The following is a 20,508-nucleotide window of genomic DNA, read 5'->3' as shown; positions in this document are numbered from 1 at the left end:
TGTTCAGACATAACATCATCAACACAGCTCTTTAAATATCTGTGCTGGGAGGCTATATTTAGTGACTGTTTGGCCCTTAAAATGAGCCTGATTTCCTGTGGCAAAAAGTTCTCAGCAGCAAGGAGAGAGGCCTAGAGAATTCTGAAGTACTAACAAACAGCTTTAAGGCTTGAGATGTTCAAACAGTGTAAGAAAAGGAGTTAACTGCTTTTACTGGAGAGGTGACTGGCACCTAAGAGAGGGGGAGAAAAATCATAATAAAAGGGTGGGTTTGGCCTGAACACTTCTAAAGTCATCCTGGAGAACAGCCTGACATGGGACAGCTGTGTGAGCCAGTAATCACATGTGGCATGCAGCTCTTCTTCAGGGAGGTGGGAAGGGCCTCCATTTACTCATTCACTCATTCCTTCATTCACTCACTCATTCACTTGCTCATTCCCTCACTCACTCACTTGTTCATTCACCCACTCACCACATTTGTACATTTTCCTACATGCCAAGCCTGGTGGCCTACAGGCTTTCCAAGTCATGGGGCAAATAAGATACACAAACCATGGACCTTCAAAGGCCATTCCCAGAAAGGGCCCTTGGCAGGGCACAGAGTGAGTGCTGCAGGGTGGGGGACACTTCTGCTGGGGCCATCTGGGAAGGCTTTGGTGGGAGAGGAAACAATGGCCAGTACCAGCTACTGCTCTGGACTCTCTCCTTAAATCCACTCATTGAGCCCAGAGGCCAGTATATTATCTCATATCACAGATGAGTAATTTTCCCAAGGTTCCCATAAAATAATAAGTAACAAAACTGGAGCTGAAACGGAGATTGTCTGACTGCAGAGTGCTTAACTACTCTTTTTAGGTCCAGAGCGACAGGTGGAGGCTGGCAGAGCATATCTGCCACACTGCGTACAGAGGTTCGCACTCCAATTCCACCAAAGACCTGGAACAATCAGAGCAGCTCTGCTACGGCTTGAGCACCAGAACTTCTCCCTCCTCGGATGCAGCCTGAATTAGTCCACTTTCCCTCCTTGGAAACCACTGTCTAGTCCCTCTGTGTGTGTGGGTCTCCAGTGTCCCCAGAATGACCCGAGCAAACAAGGGAACGCACATTTACTCAGCCCCAACTAAGGTTTGCCAAGCAACATGCCATTCTTTTTTTTTTTTTCTTTTCAACATTTTAGTTTGAGATAATTTTAGACCTTCAGAAGAATTGCAAAAATAGTATAGAGTTTCCGGACATCTTTGCTCAGCTTCTCCTTCTACTAACTAACATCTTACATAAGCATAGGAAAATCATCAAAATGAAGAAATTCACCTTGGTGCGATACTATTAACTATACTACAGAATGAATTTGGAATTCTCCCATTTTCCCGCCATTGTCATCTTTCTATTCCAGGAGCCACTCAGGATCCCACCTGTACTGTCACATTTCCTTAGTTTCTTCCTGTCTGTGACAGCTCCATAGTCTTTCCTGGTCTTTCAAGACCTTGACATTTTTTAAGAATACTGGTCAGTTATTTTGTAGAAAATCCCTCGTTGGCTTTGTGTGATGTTTCTTGTGTTTAGATTGAGGTAATGCACTTTGGGCAAGAAAATCACACAGGTGATGTGCCCTGTTTGGTGTAACTGTCAGGACCCATTCGTTTCCATATATTAGCTTCTTTGGTTTCTCTGGATACTCAGGGAAATCTCATGAGATAAGTATTATTATTTTTTTAAATATTTATTTATTTATTTTAAAGAAAGTAAGAGTGTGAGAGAGAGAGACAGAGAGAGAGTGAGTGCAGGGGTGAGGGGCAGAGGGAGAGGGAGAGAGAGAATCTCAAGCAGACTCTCCGCTGAGCACGGAGCTCGACACAGGACTCAATCCAATGACCGCGAGATCATGACCTGAGCTAAAATCAAGAATTAGACATTGAATGCACTGAGCCACTCAGGCACCTCTTCAGGTAGGTATTACTATCCCCATTATAAAGATGGGGAAACTAAGGCAAAGAAATTAAGGCACTTCTCCAAGTTCCCTGGGTGGTAAGGTAGCAGAGAGATAATTTGCAGCCATTTCTGTCTCTGGGTCTTTCTACTACATGTCAGTATGTTACTTCCATTCTTTCTGGTTTAAACTCATTCATATGACCTTGACTGATCATAGGAAATTGGACTTAGATGGTTAATCTAATTATTCCTAGGCTTACAAGGGGGATTCTAAAACCAATAGATAATAACAGCTAACATTGACTAAGTGCCTAGTATTTGCCTGGCACAATGCTTCTTCCTTTATACATAAGATATCCCATATAACCCCTTTTAGCAACACAATGGAGTAGGTACTGCAGGGGCACGATCCCCTTATTCCAAACTCTTGGGGTCAGGTGTGTCTGGGAATTTAGAGCTTTGGGGTATGGGTAACATCCTCTGATCAATATCTTTGCAGCCTATCATATGACCTTTCATTCTAAGATGGGCACATAACAAAGACTATGAATAGGCGCAGACAAGTGCAGGTTGGGTATCACACTTTGAATGAAACTTCTAGGCTTCCAGAACTTCAGGATCTCAGAACTGCAGATGAGGAACTATGAGCCTGCACACAATTCTGTAACAAGAGAAAGTCCTTTGCAAATGAGGAAGCAGAGGTTGGGAGATCTTCAGAGCCAGTCATTACCCAGGACTGTCCCTTACTCTGTGGCTGAGAACCTACATCAGGCAGTTAGGGCTCTTTCCTACTGACTTAGGTTTTACTTCCCATTTCCTGTAACAAAAAACATTCTGAATATGTTCAACTGGCACTAAGAATAAATGGAAATAAACACACCTTCCAAACTCCCAGGCTTTGAGCTGTCCCCAGAGCAGGGTGTGAAGGAGATGACCACACCATCCCCCATCATCACTATGATAGTTACTGTCTTTCTCAGGCACTAGAGGAAACTTTTTCTCTTTCCATAAAAATATCATTAGTGGGGCACCTGGGTGGCTCAGTAGTTGAGCATCTGCCTTTGGCTCAGGTCATGATCCCGAAGTCCTCAGATCAAGTCCTGTATCAGGCTCCCTGCAGGGAGCCTGCTTCTCCCTCTGCCTACCTCTCTGCCTCTCTCTGTATGTCCCTCATTTATTTTATAAATAAAATCTTTAAAAATATATATGTCATTAGTGCTGTTGGATCAGTCTAGTCCAAGCCCCAAGTCTGCATGAGGACCCCCAAAAGGGGTGTGTGAGGTTCAGGTCTTTCCCTATGACATAAGGACACCCTGAATTGCTGAGGCTTTCCTTCATGAAAAGTAATCTATGAGCTAAATTATCTATGAGTTGATCTAAACTGCTTAGGCCCTATGAACAGGTTTAGCCGACTTTGTGTCTCGAGTTAGTGTGTCTCACTTCCCACTGTGCACAGAGAAGCATCCCTTCATGTGCCCTATAATTACTTTCCAGTTCCACTGTTTGGAAGAAAGTTCTAGACAGCAATGATCATCACTTTCATGATCCCTGACTTCCCTTCAGTCACCTGCTCATTTGCCCTCTCACTTGGCCTGGGATGGAGAAACTGAGGCAACCCTTCCTGTAAGTGGAGTACAGTAAGGGAGGGCTGGGGATAAATCAGTGATGAGTCCACAGAATCCCTAGGAGGCGAACGAAGATAATTCATTACTCCAGGAATAGCAAAAATTTAGGCAGGAAAGGAGAAGACTTTGAGTCTGCTAAGGGCTCAGCTGCTCCTGGCATTTCCAGGGTCATGATAAAGTTGACAATGAATAAAGAGTTAAAATGCTAGGGGCACAGAGAAGGGAAAGTGTCCTGGGGATGGGGGAGGGGCACAGGTGTAAATAAAAGCTACATCTTTACCTTCCAGAATGACAGGCTCACAATAATGGCTATCATGAAACCAGTTTCAAGAATTAAAAGTGCTTGTTTCTGGGGGCACCTGGGTGGCTTAGTCAGTTAAGTATCTGACTCTTGATTTTGGCTCAAGTCATGATCTCAGGGTTGTAGGATCAAGCCCTGCATCAGGCTCTGTGCTCAGTATGGAGTCTGCTTGTCCTCTCCTTCTGCTGCTCAGCCTGCTTACACATGCTTGCTCTCTATCTAAAATAAATAAATAGGGGCGCCTGGGTGGCTCAGCAGTTGAGCACCTGCCGTCAGCCCAGGTCACGATCCTGGGGTCCCAGGATCAAGTCCCACATCAGGCTCCCTGCATGGAGCCTGCTTCTCCTTCTGCCTGTGTCTCTGCCTCTCTAGCTCTCTCTCTCTCTCTGTCTGTCTCTCATGAAAAAATAATTAAATAAAATCTTTTTTAAAAAATAAAAAATAAAAATAACATATCAAAAAAAAAAAAAAAAGTGGTTGCTTCTAGGAGGAAATGGTTAAGAAGGGCCAGGGAGCTGGGCCAGGACACAGTCCTGGATGGTGGTGACAAGCCTGAGTCACTATCCAACCCATTTAACTGTGTCTGTGCACACCTTTAATGGAAACAAAATCACACAACTGGTCACAGGCAGAACCATGACCCAAACCTCAGTTCTACCCTCTTGTCTGCATCTTCACTTTGGCCCTTGTCTTTCCAGACTAGACAATTCTTTTCGCATGTCCTCTGTCATCTTAGTTGTCATCTGAGCCAGCCCAGTGTCGTGGTGTCTTTCTCGAAGCCATCGAACCAGAAACACAGAAAGTAAGCAACCAAGCATGCAGTCCATCCCAGGCCCAGTGCAAAGGCAGGCCAGTGTGTTCAGGTCACGGTCCAGGCAAACACCTCCTGAGATCTCCCAGTGATTCCTCCTGTGGTTCTGTGCCCATCCTCAGAAACAGCACACCACTAAACACATGGACCTCCTCATATAAATGATCCTCAACTCAGGGATCATCGGGCAGCAGATCAACAAGGAAGCCAATACCCATTCATTTACTCATCCCACAGCTATGAACCTACTCTGTGCCAAGTAATACATACCCCCAAATTTAGATGTTATTAATTAGTAGCATGAGAATCCTAATACGAGCTGAGTGTTCACGACATGGATGGCAATGAGCTAAACACTGTCCTTGTGTTCTATCATTTAATCCTTTCAACCCAGGATCGAGTCTTGGGTCTCCAGGATCAGGCCCTGGGCTGAAGGTAGCGCTAAACCGCTGAGCCACCCAGGCTGCCCAGTTTTGTTTGTTTTTTTCTTTTTACCACAGATGCTCTTTCAATGGCTCTCTACTTAACTGGGTCAGATCAACTTATGCCCACCAGTGTCTCTGTAAAGCAGCTTGCCTGGAACCATTGGCAGGTGACCCAACCAGACCTAAAGCTCATGCTCTTAATCTCTACAGAGTCTTGAGGCACAATGAGGACACAGACACAAGGCTGAGTGTGCCTCAAATCTGGACGAGACTTGCAGAATGGACCCTAAGTAAGTTAATTTTTCTTTTCTAATCCTTACTTTCCTCTAGGAAAGTGGACTGGGTCAAAGGCCACACCTCAGACAAAGAGAGGAACCAGGGAGGTAAGGTCAATGTGTGAAGCAGGCTACTGGAAGACAAAATGGCATCATTTCAGACATCCCGTGTGGCCTGATTTGGTGACAGAAATTAATTTTCTGGAAAATTAATTTTTTTAAAGCTTTGTTTGAGAGAGAGCGGGTATACCAGCAGGGAGGGGAAGAGGGAGAGGGAGAGAGAGAATCTCCAGCAGACTCCCTGCTGAGCATGGAGCCTGACATGGGGTTCACTCCCATGACCTTGAGATCATGACCTGAGCTGAAATCAAAAGTTGGAAACTTAACAGACTGAGCCACCCAGGTGCCCCTGGAAAATTATTTTTGTTATGTGCTACAACCTAGGCCTAATGGACTAACCCTGGGAAGGCCAGGATCGGAAGACACTTACAGAGTTTTGCAGTGCTCAGCCTGTGCAGATGTACCTGGCAGTCCTAAATAGAAGGCAGAAGACGATGCCTGGGCAGAAGTGACCAATTACAAAAGAGTTCTCATGAGGTAATTTTCCTGAGTGGCTTTGGAAGGCCAGTTCTTTGAGGCGGGGGAGGGGGGCTTAAGATTCTCTGACCAATACAAAAAAGTCACCCATAGAAATTAAGTGCAGCCAGGGTTATCCAGGAGGAAGGGTTTCATAGAGAGGGAAAGCCAATCAGAATTCAAAGTCTGGAGCCGAGAAATGGGACAGCAAAACTGGAACAAGGGCCAGGTGTTGTCAAAAGGCAGTCAACTCTCACAGGACTGCTGCTTCAGTAACTGCATTTTTACAGAGCTACCAACTCGCTAAACCTTTGGGGCGATCTCGGCCAACCCCCTCATTTCACAGACCATGACCAAAGACCTACAGAGAGTAGGGACCACAGCAGAACAAGGAGAACTACAGCCAGGAGAAGAGGGGCTTCCTGATTCTTTTTTTCTTTCCTTTTTTTTATAAGGTTTTATTTTCAGGTAATCTCTATACCCAGCATGGGGCTTGAACTCACAACAACATCAAGAGTCACACGCTCTACTGACTGAGCCAGCCAGGTGCCCCAGGCTTCCCAATTCTTTTTTTTAAGATTGTATTTATTTGAGAGAGAGAGCGTGTGCGCATGAGCAGGGGGGACGGGCAGCAGGAGAGGGAGAAGCAGACTTCCTGCTGTGCAAGGAGCCTGACATGGGGCTTGATGCCAGGACCCTGAAATCATGACTGAGCGGAAGGCAGATGCTCAATCAACCGAGCCACCAGGCACCCCAAATCTTAATTTAGTGCTCTGGGCGCGCGCCCCTGTCTGCCTTGCAGCTAAGCCCAAAAATACAGGCACACTCCAGAGGACCCTGGAAAGCCTATGTAAGGACCAGCACACAGCAGGCCCACCCCGAGGGAAGCTGTTCATTTATTCCCACCTGTTTTCTGACTGCAAGTCAGCTCTCTCAAGCAAAGACACCATCAGGATCCTAGAGGGAAAAAAGGGATTTCCTACCCACTTTTTTTTTTTAAGATTTTATTTATTTATTCATGAGAGACAGAGAGAGAGAGAGGCAGAGACACAGGCAGAGGGAGAAGCAGGCTCCATGCAGGGCGCCCCATATGGGACTCGACCCCAGGTCTCCAGGATCATGCCCCGGGTTGCAAGTGGCACTAAACCACTGGGCCACCCAGGCTCCCCGCCTACCCATCTTTTTTAATAGCATAGAGCTTGATCAAGAGAAAAAAAACCCAAAACATGTACGGTTAAGTAAATTCTATCTGTGATCCTCACACTTGGAACCTCACCAAAAAACTCCATGGCCCAGCAGGAAAGAATGTTTTGAACAGGCTGCTGAATTGTTTCTCCAGGATAAGATTTCTGTGAATAAGTGCCAGGTGTGGAAATGTAGTGTTTCATCTATGGCCACAGTAAGCATGGATGAAATAACAAATGTCCCTCCAGGTTTAAAAGGGTGGCCTGTCTGTGCCTCGAGGCAAGGGCTGCACTAGCTTTCTCACTGCAGAGTGTGAGTTACCTGTTATCATCCATATTAGTTTTTATCGCCGACCGTAACAAATTACCACCAATTTAGCAGCTTAAAACAACGCCCATTTATCAGCTCAGGGTTCTGCAATCTGAAGGCTAACTTGGTTTCACTGGGCTGAAATCAAGGTGTTGGCAGGGCTGCATTCCTGCCTGGAAGCTCTGGGGAAAATGTAGGCTCCTCTTTCTATCTTGAGGTCCTTAATTATACCTGCAAAGACCTTTTTACTGTGTAACAAAACATACTCGCAGGTGGACATGTTGCAGGGAAACAGAGAGAGAGACAGTGTGTGTGTGTGTATTATTTTGCCTACCCCATCCCATCATCCCCCACCATGGAACATAAATCAGGAATACTGGCTCCCAGTCCACTGGCTCTGGGTGTACCATGACTGCACGCTGAAGCCCCTCTCTGTAAAATGCCCCTCCTACTGAATTCTCCATTCCTAAAGCACACCTACCTCTTTCTACCAGGGGAGCCAAAGCCTCTGCTTCAGTCCAATGTGATGGAGATCATGTACGATCACCTCAGCATTGGGCACCCGCCTTGGAATGGGAACTGGGCCTCTTCTGTTTTCTGGTATAGCAACAATCAAATACGATCAGGTCCTTTATCGTTATTGATCTTTTATTACTAATTCACTCAATAAACATTTACTGAGGGTCTACGGGGTCTTGAGCATCATGCTTGGGGTGAGGCCTACAAAGAAGGTGAAGCTATAGGGAAGCTCACAGTCCAGCGGGGAACAGACATATAGATCAACACATCAACACGGAAACACACAGAAATTTCATCAAATAAATCTGCCCATAAGAGTGGGGTGACTTCCCAGAGGAGGGCCACTGGAGGTAGGACTTCAAGGATGGAGAGTTTAGTGAGTAGAAAAAGTGGGAGGGGCACTCAAGGCTGAGGCAGAAAAGCATGGTATGCCACCTGGAAAAACACAGTGGGGCCTGAGACAGGACAGGGATGGAGGGGTGGTGGGGGCTCCACGGGACATTACAGCCTGCAAAGGTCAGCTCTATGCTATGCCCATGAGCCTGAGTTTCACAGTTTGGAGTAATGCCTAGCAGACAGGGGGAGGGTGGATTTGAGGGGCAAGACTGGATGGCAGGAAAGCCAGTTGGGCAGTGTGATGAGTAGTTCAGGTTCAAGACCTGAATGAAGGCAGAAGCAGCTCAGGTGGGAGAAGTAGGAGCCATTTGGAGCAAACAAGGAATGAAGGAGACAGAACAACTGGACTTGGTGCCTAGCCACAGGGATGCAGAAGAGAGAGCTGTCAAAGATGAGCCGCAGAATGTCAGCTTCAAGGGCCAGGGAGCGTTTATAAACTGGGGTTCTCTAAAACTGGGAACCAAGGACAACGAGTGAGTTTGTGGCAGGAGACAAAGTTCAGGATTAGGTGTGTTAGGTTTTGGGGGGGGGGGGGGTAGGGGTTTTTTTTGTTTTTTATCAGCAGTAATGGCCTTAGACTATATAGGGAGGTCCCTTCCTGGACTAAGAATCTCAAGGGAAGCAGAAGATCTCAAGTTACTTCCAAGCACAAGTCAGGGAGCTGACGTTCAGTAGGAAGTCCCTGGGAACCACCCACAGTTATGTCAGAGACCTGGTCTCTTTCAAGGACCCAGTCTCTTGCTGGCTCCAATCATGCTCACATGACCCCAGACTCAGGGTGAACTTGGGAGGGTTCACCCTTCAGCTCTGGGGCCATATATGGCTGACACTCATCAGTCCTTTACTCAAAATATTTCATTCTTCATCCTACAAACCCTTATCAAGAGTCACTCAGTACCAGACACTGTGTCAGGAGCCTGGGGCTGTAAAGACAGATGAATAAGGTACTTGACACAGAGTTTCGGAATGCCTACCTAGTGCCAAGCCTGGAGAGGTAGAGCCCTGGGCTGACCTGGTACTTCAAGGGAAGTTTCCCTGGATCTCGCTCAGAGAAGAAACCACACAGCTCCTGCCTGTCAATCTCTCACTGAAGGATTATGGAAAATAGGAGGAAAGAATATAGTATTGGTTAAGACCCATCCAAAAGAAACCAGAGAAGGCATTTGCTCGCAGCCCAATATGGGAGGGGTCACATGACAGGCAGTAAGACATAATCACACACACACACACACACACACACACACACACACACCAACCATCTGAGCTCAGAACTGTCATTGTGGGCTGGCCCCAGGGACTGTACACAGGACAAGGACCACACAGAATCGCTGTTAGAAGGTGAGCATTTCTGCCATGTTCTCAGGTGACATTCCCCAGGCTCCTCTGTTCTCACAGTAGCTTATCAAGTGAGACTTGATCTAGATCTTTGGAATACAAGCCAATCTTGTGGTCATACATTCTGGAAGTCCACCATACAGATATCTGATATTTTATTCAAGTATGCTTCTTTTTTTTTAAGATTTTATTTATTTATTCATGAGGGACACAAAGAGAGAGGTAGAGACACAGGCAGAGGGAGAAGCAGGCTCCCTGCAGGAAGCCCGATGCGAGACTCGATCCCAGGACCCAGGGATCACGCCCTGAGCCAAAGGCAGACAGACGTTCAACTGCTGAACTACCAAGGCATCCCTCAAATGTACTTTTGAGCCTAAAACACACTCTCTTCTTTCATTCTCTCCTTTGAGAACTTACTTTTAAAGATTTTATTTATTTGAGAGAGAGTGATCAAGGGACAGCACAGGCAGGGGGAGGGGCAGAGGGAGAAGCAGACTCCCCTGCTGAGCAGGGAGCCTGACCTGGGATTTGATCCCAGGACCCCAGAATCATGGCCTGAGCCCAAGGCAGGCGCTTAACAGACTGAGCCACCCAGGTGCCCCCCTTGAGAACTTTTCATCCCCTAATTTATTTTGTATTTCACAGACCTCCTTAGCCCGAGCTGGTGTATTTCCCTGTGCTAGAGGCTGGGGACAACCCGGTAAAAGATGAATGAAGACATGAGGGGCCCATCTGGTGCTGAGGAAGGCAGACACAAGGCACAAACGGATGGAAGCTGAGAGCAACATGCTCAGTGTGGGCTAATGATAAGTCTCAACCTCACAACTACATGTTACTGCAGTACTCAGAATATGCTGCATGGATATACATGATTCATAAATCAAAGGCTTCCCAGGTCCAGGGCATATCAGAAGGGTTTTCACCAGGGAGGCTGTATTTGGGAGAGACCTCAAAAGGTGGGCAGATATGAAAGTGGCAAGTTCCTAGACTCCTCAAGACACCGTCTCTTACTCCCTGGAGGTGGTTTTGGTGTTCGTTTGTTTTTTTTTTTTTTAGACTTTTGTATTTTGAAATAGAATTTAAATAGAGAAAACTGCACAATACAAAAATATACAGCTTAGTAAATTATCAAAAACTGCTACCTAGGCCAATAAGCCAACTGATGGTGGACCTCAGAATCTCTCCTTGCACACCCTCCCAATTAATCACCCTGCATCCAAGGACAATATTTATCTGGACTTTTATGATAATCATCACTTGCTTGCTTGCTTGCTTTCTCTCTCTCTCTCTTTTTCAGAGAGAGAGCATGAGGGGGGTGTGGTGGGCAGAGGGATAGGGAGAAAGAATTTTAAGCAGGCTCCATGCTAGGGCTTGATCATGATCCCAAGATCATGACCTGAGCTGAAATCAAGAGTAGGATATTCAACCTACTGAGCCACTCAGGCACCTCTATCTCCTTATTTCTTTACAGATTTGCAATCCAAGTAGCACACTTGATACGTTTCACTTTGGTTGTTTTGTGAACCTGATATAAATGGAAGCATACAGGGTGCCTGGGTGGCTCAGTTGGTTAGGCATCTGACTTTGGTTCAGGTCATGATTCCAGGGTCCTGGAATGGAGCCCCGTGTTGGGCTCCCTGCTCAGTGGGGACTCTGCTTCTTGCCCTCTCCCTCTGCTCCTCCCTTTCTCACTCGTGCTCACTCTTTCTCAAATAAATAAATAAAATCTTAAATAAATAACTAAATGGAAGTATACAGAAGGTGTCCTTTGGGTCTGCCTTTTTTTTCATTCACCATCAGGTGTGTAGGATTCATCTATGTTGTCGAATGTGACCACGGTTTATTTATTCTCCTTGTTGTACAAGTATCCCCATGAGAGACATCACAATCCAGTTATCCATCTACTGTTGATGGACCTGGATTGTCTCCAGTTTGGAGTTATGACAAAAGGTGATGATGAGCATCCCTCCAACATGTTTTGTGCCTTGCTGTTGGGTATAGAGCGGACAGTGGAAGTACGGGCCTATTGAGTCTATACATCTTCAATTTTTGGATAACACTGGACTGTTGTCCAATGTGGTTGCACCAGTGCACAGCCCCAGCATGAGCATTTCCACTACTTCACATCCTTGCTGATGCTTGGTACAGTCAGTTTTTCTTTTTTCTTTTCCATTTTTTAAAATTAAATCCCCCACGACCTCAAGATCATGATCTGAGCCGAATCAAGCCAAGAGTCGACGCTCAACCGAGCCACATGGGCACCACTTTTGTTTTCATTTTAATTTTTATTTCTTTTTTAAAGATTTTATTTATTTATTTTAGAGACATAAAAAGAGAAAATGCAGGCCAGGGGAGGGGCAGAGAGAGAGGGACAAGCACACTCCGCACTGAGCACAGAGCCTGACGTGGGCTCAGGACCCTGAGATCATGACCTGAGCCGAAATCAAGGGTAGGGCATTTAATTGACTGAACCATGCTGGCGCCCCTTTTCATTTTTAATTTCAGCCATGCTGATAGGCATTGAATGGTATCTCATTACAATTTTAATTTGCATTTCCTTGATTACTAATGAAGGTGCACATTTCCATAGGTTTATTTTCTTTTACAAAGTTCCTCCTGCTTATTTTCTATTAGGTGGTCTCTTTTTTCTTTTACTTTTTTTTTCTTTTACTTTTTTTTTTATTACATATTCTGGATACAGGCCGTTTGATAGTTATGTGTGGTGCAAAAATATTCTGGGGGGAATTTCAGAAGTCCAAGTAAGTCAATTGGAAAAGACTTGGAAAAAAAAAATCTCCATGACTTTTCTAAGTTACCAGCCCCAGAGCAGCTTTCAGCTTTAAAGAGAGATACTCAAAGGAAAGTACAGTTTGAGGTAAGAGCCACCAGGTTTAAGCCTCTGCTCGGCCACTTCCTGAGTGCTCTTGGGCAAGTGGCTTATGCTCTCTGAGCCTCACTGAGAGGCTGAGAGAGCCTCTCATCCTTGAGAACAGACCACTATTTATCACATGGTTGTTCTGTGGCCAAAAAAGAGGTTATGTGTAAATGTGCTTTATAAACTGCAAATCTGTTAAAATCAGAAGCAATCGGCCATACTGGCTTCCTGAATAGCCTGGCCCAGCTTCCTGAGCTGTCTCATTTGCCCTAACAGAGGCAGCAGTAGTAACCTTTCAGATCTGAAAAAGAAGCCCATCCTCCCTTCCACTGTCTGAGCCAGGGGACACCTTCAATCCCTGTCCCTCTCCCCGCACAGTGTCGGACTGCAGGGCCTGTGAGCCAGGAACAGGGCTCCTCCCTGCCTGCCCAGGCAGGAAAACAGGAAGCAGCCCCCACCCTGCCAGGAGGTGGGTGGGGCTGACAAGCTCCCTTTCCTAGGTGGGCATCTCTCCAGGCCATCAACCCTCTGGATGCAGGAGCACTGGCCACTGGCCCGCCGCACCCCGTCCGGGGCTTCTCCACACTTTGTCCTGAGGTGGCAGACCAAGTGGGCCAGTGGACAGGGAGTGTTAAACAGTCCTCTTTGGTGTCTTGCAGACATGCCAGACAGAGAACCCTTTCAGTGCCCAAGTGGGGCTGGGATTCTGCTCTCCTGAGCCACGTGGGCATTCCTCATGCCGTGCGAAAATACGGTACCACCCATTCATGTGTCCCGTTCTACATACGGGTGGGAGGCATGTGGAAGTTTTTCAAAAGAGCAGTTGAGAACTCAGATGAAATGTGTGTCTTTATTCCACAGTGTGAAACCCCGCTTCGGGAATTTTATTAGCTCAAATGTTTGTGAGCTGGAAATCTTGTCCGGCCTCCCCATCTTGAAATGAGAAATCCAGTAGCAGAGCCAGATTTGCTCACTCCCCAGGGAGTGCTCTCATATTACTCTGCGCTCATCCTCACATCCCTTACATCCTGCTGCAAACTCCAGCAGCAGCACACAGGCCACTGCCATCAGCCACATCCAGGTGCCTGGGACACCAGGCCAGCTTCTCTCCCTTCTAGCTCAGAAAGGCCCACCTGATGCATAAAGAAGCAGAGAGAAGCCCTGGAAGGTCCACGTCTATGTTTTGGGAATGTTTATAAAGTGTTCTGAAATTCATGGAAATTCAAATCATTGACCACAAGCCCTGATTCTATCTCTAGAGGCTCTGCAGGCTCCTTCCTATATGGGGATCCTGGGCACACAGGCCTGGCACACAGTGTAGACACTTAGTAAGAGTTAATCACAGGAGAAATCACAGGAGACAGAGGGAGAATCTCCAAAATGTGCAAAGGGAAAGTACTCTGCAAGCAGAGGCCTGTCTACAGCACTCAGGCTCCGTCTAGATCCTCCGTTTCACATTCATACATTTGGCAAAAAGGTCCAGTACCTGCCTCCTGCAAGGGTTCACTCCACACTGAGAGCCAGACCCTGCCCCCAAGAGCTTACAGTCTGGAAGAGAAGCCACGGCTCGACATGGATGAATGGGACAGACATACAGTAGCTACGGGCCCATGCTTGCTGGAATATCTGATCTGGTTGAGAGCAGCCTGTAGGAGCTGTCTAGTGGAGGGACGCAGTGTAAGTTATGGCCTGGAAAAGAGAGGGACCAGGGACTTTAAGATGCCACGGTCATGCAGGGTATCTCGGGAGCCAGCAAAGGTTCTTGAAAAGAGGGAGTTAAAGAAGCAGTGTTGGGCTTTAGAGATGATCCCTCTGGCCCCAGGGAGGATGGGATTTCAGCAACACAGGCAAGAGGTTTGTGAGGACAGGAATGGTACAAAGCAAAGGAGCAATGGACAAGAGAAGCCTCACAGAACACAAAGTGACTGTGAGGACAGAGGAAAGGGAGGACTCGGGACAGATGCCAAGGAGATGATGGGGACTGATGGGGACCAGACGCTGGTATTCAGAGGCTGGGAAGGCCCGAAGTAGAGTCTGGGGCATGTATGGTTTATTCAAGGGCAAACATCCAATAGAAGTGGTCACATAGGCAGGGAAGTCAAGAGACAGACGTGGGCAAGTGACATCATGGACATAAAAACAGAAACTGTCAGATGAGGTGAGCATACAGGAAGTGGACAGAAGGTAAAAGAGAAGTAGGGTGAGGTTAGCACATCAGGGACCCAATTGTTAGGGAAAAGAAGGAGAAAGAGCTGAGGGGGCCAGGCAATGATACAGGGATGGCAAGCATGCACAGCCAGGCTCTGGGGCTAGTTTTCCTGAGCCTGGGTCCAGCTCTGACACCTACTTCAGAACCTAGAGCTGGTTATTAACACGTCTAAGCCTTGATTTCCTGATCTGTAAAACAGGGATCGTAATTCATAAATTCGTTCCAAGAACTGGGAGGTGTGTCTCATATGTGTCTCATACCATGTGCACATAGTAAATGCAGTGAATGTCAGCTGTTCTCACCTTTATCAATGGGAAGAAACCAGAGGAGTAAGTAGAAAACCACAAGCTCAAAGAAAGCTTGCAGCATCCTTTCTACCTTTCCAGTACCAACGAAGGGAGCAAGCAGGGGACAGGAGGGAGGACAGCACCTTTCATGCTAGAAGCCATTCCTGAGCAGCCAGGGTTGAGAAGCACTGATCTCTCTGGTCCAACCCCACAATTTCTCAGCAGGTGAATCAAAGGCTGATCTGAAGATCATGAGCGAAATGGTAGAAATGCCCCCTGACTTAAACACAGAGAAGAGGATGTGGGCTTGGTCATTGGATTTCAGAGCTCTGGCCTGTCTGCTTACTCGCTGTGTGATCTTGGGCAAGTAACTTCGCCTCTCTGAGCCTAAGCTATTAAATAGGATAATAGCCATAAATCACCCAGTATGTTTCTAAGGCTCACCAGGCCGTCAATAAATATTTGTTTCTGTCTTTTCTTCTCTAGAATCGAAGTATTCCTGGTTCTTCCCAGCTCAAGGTTGGTTAGGATCCTGTACTCTGTGGTGGGCTCTACCCAAACAGGTTTGGACGAAAGCCTCCATGTTTCCAGCCCCGTCTCTCCTCTGATCTTAGTAATCACCCACAAGAGAACAAATTTCAACATGCACAAGACTACCCAGGGCTCTGGCTGATACGAAAGCTCTCATTCCGTAGGTCCTGCATTGCTAGCAGCTCCCATGATGCCAGGGCTGTAGGTCCTTTGCCCTCTGTGTAGAAGGACCCTGCAGTAGCCGGTCCACCTCCTTGCTGATTCATGAGCTCCTGCAGGCTGGTCTCTTTATCTTACTCATCTCTGTGTCCCCTCCACGCTATGTGCTCACTAAATGGATGGTAAAAAAATAAACAAACCATGGAGAAAACCATTTTCTGGCTAAGTAAATATGGTCAGGGTATTTTTGTGCCTATGTGTGTCAGCTGTCCTGGTTCATTCCAGAATTGCCCTCCTGGCCAACATGAGGACAGTGTGGTGGAAGGGGCTTAGAATCTGGAGTCCTGGATCTGATTGCTTTTCAATCATCAATGGGTGGCCCAGGGCAAGTTACCACACTCTCATCCACAAAATAAGAGTGGTAATGCCCAACCACAGTGTAGCCCCCAAAGATAGCTAAAACATGCTGTGTAAACTGTAAAGTGCTCCAGGCAAGGTATCTTTCTTACAGCAGCTTGTTTGATGGCAAGAACCACTTTTCATTCCCCTAGAGCCTGAAGGTTGTTTGTGATGGGCTGGCAGCAAGAGTCAGGTTGGAGATAGGTGCTGCAGCAGGTGGGTCTGAGGTCCCCACTCTGGCATGAACACAGCCCCTGACCAGAAGGAAGACAGAGAAATCACAGTCCTCTGATAGGCATTGGGCAGGGCTCCTGACTGGAGAGTGTAGGACAGAGTGCTGGACCAGGAGGGAACTTGGGACCATTAGGAAAAACCATCAAGTTTCCCTGGCTTGGGGATCCCTGGGTGGCTCAGTAGTTTAGCACCTGCCTTTGGCCCAGGGCATGATCCTGGAGTCCTGGGATCAAGTCCCACATCAGGCTCCCTACGTGGAGCCTGCTTCTCCCTCTGCATGTGTCTCTGCCTCTCTGTGTGTCTCTCATTAATAAATAACATAAAATCTTTATTTAAAAGAAAAAAGTTTCCCTGGCTGCCCTGAGCTGAGTTACCCATCCATGCAAGGGCTTCCCTGCTGGAACTAGCCAGTCATTTTGTACCCCACCTACAGCCAGATCACCACTAACACAGGCCTCAGGAATCTGAGGACACAGGGGAGAGAGAGCAAGACACAATCTTGCCCCCATGAAGCTCCTAGTTTACTGAGGACAAAACAGTGACTGTACAAGGTAGCAGGTGTGGGGCGGAGGAGTGGGAGGAGTGCGGCTGAGAGGTGCGAGTGGCCAATTCTGCTCCTGCCTCCACGTGGGCTACTGCACCTCATCTGCACTCACCTCTGGACATCTCCTTTGCCATTCCCCACTTCTGGAATGCTCCCTCCTTCTCTCCACCCAGCAAGCACTATCTCATGCTGGATGGTCGTCAGGTCCCGGTAAGGGCTCCCAATCCCTCCCCACACCCTCAGACAGAACTTTCCGCATGCGGTCTCGGCTGTGATCACATTACCTAGGAACATTTCTGTCCCCCTGCTGAAGAGTTCATCACAGCCTGCATTATTACTTATATTTATGCTTCCTTAGGTCTCCCCAGATTACAGCAAGAGTCACTGAAACCATGCTCTGAAGCTTACAAAACGCCTTCATGCCTATGATTTCATTTAACCCCCACACTAAACCTGCAAGGTATGTATCATCCTTATTTTACAAGAAGGAAGCCTTAGAAAGGCTTGCCTGAGGTCACACAGCCTATCCAAGTGCCTGGCTATAAAATTCAAACCTCTTCCAGCTCCAATGCCAGCATTCCGCCGGGACTCAGAGGTAATGCAAGACAGTTGGGTAAAGGGTGGAACGGCTTCCAGCTGTATGACCTTGGGCAGGTGACTTAACCTCTCTGAGCTTCAATTTCCTCATGGAAAACGGGGCTGATACCCACCTCATGGGTCCTTGTGGAGATTAAAGAAAGTAATACAATAAAGTACTTAGAACAGAGCCAAATACGATAATTAGCTACAATTATCACTACACCTTGGCTGATTCTCATGGTCTCTTAAGTCATTAAATTTTTTTTCTAGCTCATTTTTTATATCTCATAATACGCTAGATACATTTGAAGTCATCAAACAAACGAGCTTTTGCAGATTGACTAGTGCCAAGTTTTAGGACTGTTCTCTTTTCTCCATTCTCCTACCCCCCTTACAGTTTCAATAATAGAAAAATTCTCTTTTCCTGCTCCAGCCTACCTCCTCCTCACTCCCACCCCACCGCCAAACAAGCCACTCGATCAGACGCAGCCAATCACAAGTGTTCCACACGTAAAATACCGGCAAACACTGCCTCAGAGTCTCCTTGTTGGACTGTCCCTGGATGGCAAGGGGACATGCCAGTCCTGGGTGGAAGCTTTCACAAACCTAATTTCTATTGCTATAATGGGTCAAAGTTTTATCCATATTCCTCTAGTGCTCTAGTTTTTACTTATTTGAGACTCCAGATGGACTGGGTTATCAACATCTATTTCTTTTCTTTTTCCATTAAAAGGAAAAAAGAAGAAGACTATTCACACTAGTGAGAGCAAGAAGCCTCAGAACTAGGCAGCTAGTTGCGGCAATTAACACCCACCATGGACCAGCAGACGGAAAGCTTCTTTCTTTCCAGGGGTCCAGTCCACAAAGGCAGAGATAAGAAGTCTCAAACCCAGCTGGTCCCCAGGAGGCAGAAGTGAACTGCTGTCTTTCCTATCTCTCCCATCCCTTCCTGGGGTAGGATGACCCTGGGACGGGACACTCCCTACTTTACATCACCCAGACACACCTAGAACGGGCCAGAGGCATCTGGAAAGAGGATGAAGTTGCCAGGGTGAAAAGCTGTATTCATTGCAAGATTCCTGCACATTATACTATCAGGTCCTCCCAATCGTTTCTACCTAAAACCCCAAAGCCTTTCCTTCACATTGTACCCTGTTTCGTGGTGGGAGGGAGGGAGCAGAACACAGCAGGGAAGCCAGCCTCTGGCAGTGGAGGCCCAGCTGGATCTTCAAAGGTTCCACCCTCAGCGCAAGAGCAAAGAACAAATCTGCCCATACAACTTTGGCACTGGGATTAAAAGAAGTGCTGTGCCCTTTGAAATGGATTTTGCATACAAACGAGCTGATGAACACCAGAAACATGTCAGCTTTATTCAGTCAAATCAATACAGCAGGCATTCAAACTCTGAGGTAAAAATGGATTGTGGCTTTTTGTTGATGACACTGGGGAATTTTGGCCTCCAGCCCTGGTCAGGCTGGACAAATAGGGCAGGCTGCCTATTAGCTGTCAGGCACATCTTGGGGGATGAAACCCAAACCCCAAACCAGGGCTCTGGGCACCACTTGGGCAGCTCATCCTTACCAGCAGCGGGCTGTCGGACCAAAGGCCTGACCCTGGCCCCTGGCCCCTGGCCCCTGGCCGGGCCCCCTCCTCCAGCCCTCATTTTTCAAGCTCGGCCACACGTCGTCGCATTTCCTACATTCCTTCCCGCCGCCCAGACCCCTTCAGCCCGGCCTTCGGAGGCCAACAGCTGGGGGTGGTGTGAGCCAAGCCAGAGGCACCAGGAAGGGGATGCTAGGGGTGGGGGGAATGTCAATGCAACCCAGAAGCGGTCGAGAGGGGAGGAAAGGAGCCCCCACTTCACATCCCAGTCCGGCGCTCCGCTCCCAGCCACCACACTTGTGTCTCCGAGCGGCCCCCCAATGCGCTTCCCCTGCCTAGGGGCACCCCTCCCACCCCTCTTCCGTTCCTTCCGCTCACCGCCCCCGTGACCCCTGCCCTGCCCCACCGCACGGATCGTGCCGGCTCCTCGGGGCCGCCCTGCCCTTCTCCCCAGGCCAGCTGGGATGCCCCCGGGTCCCCGACCTCCCCAGGATCGCCTCGACCTGCGCACCAGATGCTCCCTCCCGAGGCCCGCTGTCCCCGTCCCGCCCTGGGCCTGGACACCTCTACTCCCTCCAAAGCCCCTCCCGGACACTGCGTCTCTCGGGATGCCCCAGCCACGCATGCCCCGGGGTCCCCCGGTCCTCACCTGAGTCCGCTCGAAGCTCTCCCGCTCTGCCGCCTCGATCCCCGCGCCCACCCCGCGCCGGCTCAGCACCTTGGGCAGGGGGTTGGGCACCTGCTTCATGGAGCTGGCCATCCGGTCCATGTCGCCGCGCGGAGCCGAGTCAGGGGCCCTCGGCCGCCCCGGGATCCCCACGGCGCCGTCCGCCCCGCCCTACCCGCTGGGATCCGGCGCTAACGGGACGGCTGCGGCCTCCCATTGGCTGGGGGCGCTGCTACTCTCCCGAGGCTCCGCCCCTCTCCGAGGCTTCCCCGCCCGCCCCCGCCCCCTCCGAAGCTCCTGAGCGCGCCCCGCCCCGCCGGGCTCTCGGGACCGCGAGCCGCGCCCTGACCGGCCCGGACGCCTGTCAGTCACCGGGCCCCACCGCCCCGGCGGGGGCGGGGCGGAGGGCGGGGCCGGGGCTGCCCTGACCTGCCCTCGCCCGCCCCTCCCCCGGCGCCCGGCGCACCGCCCTCCCCGCCCCTGCCCCGCGAGCCGCGCTCGGCTCAGCGGCGGGCGCTGCCGGGTCCCGGCGTGGTGGGCGGGGGTCACGCTGCCCCCGGCGCCCGGCCTCCCGCGGGGAGTCCCGGCCGCTGGGTAGAAGCGTGTTTACGCGGCTCGGGCCGGGCCCGGGGAGCGCGGGAAGGACCGGCTCGGCGGCCGCAGCCCCGGGAAGCGCTGCCCTCCCGCCCGGCTCCCGCCAGCGGGTCAACGTCCCGCGCCAGCTCCCTCGGCCTCC

General features: G+C 49.0%; 1 protein-coding gene across 4 annotated transcripts in view; it reads right to left on the bottom strand.

The window, feature by feature from the left end:
• Positions 1–19,945, bottom strand: part of HIP1 (huntingtin interacting protein 1) — a 156,756-nt gene extending 136,811 nt beyond the window's left edge. For 2 of the 4 annotated variants that reach the window (XR_013385438.1, XM_077908178.1), the window contains exon 1: positions 19,755–19,942. Coding sequence is in view for 3 of the 4 variants with exons in the window: in XM_077908178.1 (XP_077764304.1) it covers positions 19,755–19,874 (120 nt within the window). In the remaining variant the exon portion in view is untranslated. Of the gene's footprint in view, positions 1–19,754 lie in introns of all 4 variants that reach the window. The other 2 variants (XM_077908180.1, XM_077908176.1) reach the window with 2 other exon arrangements.
• Positions 19,946–20,508: the final 563 nt, after the last annotated feature.

Source organism: Canis aureus, chromosome 8, assembly GCF_053574225.1.
Source record: "Canis aureus isolate CA01 chromosome 8, VMU_Caureus_v.1.0, whole genome shotgun sequence".
In the NCBI taxonomy this organism is placed as follows: domain Eukaryota; kingdom Metazoa; phylum Chordata; class Mammalia; order Carnivora; family Canidae; genus Canis; species Canis aureus.
This window is presented reverse-complemented; position numbering and strand designations above follow the sequence as displayed.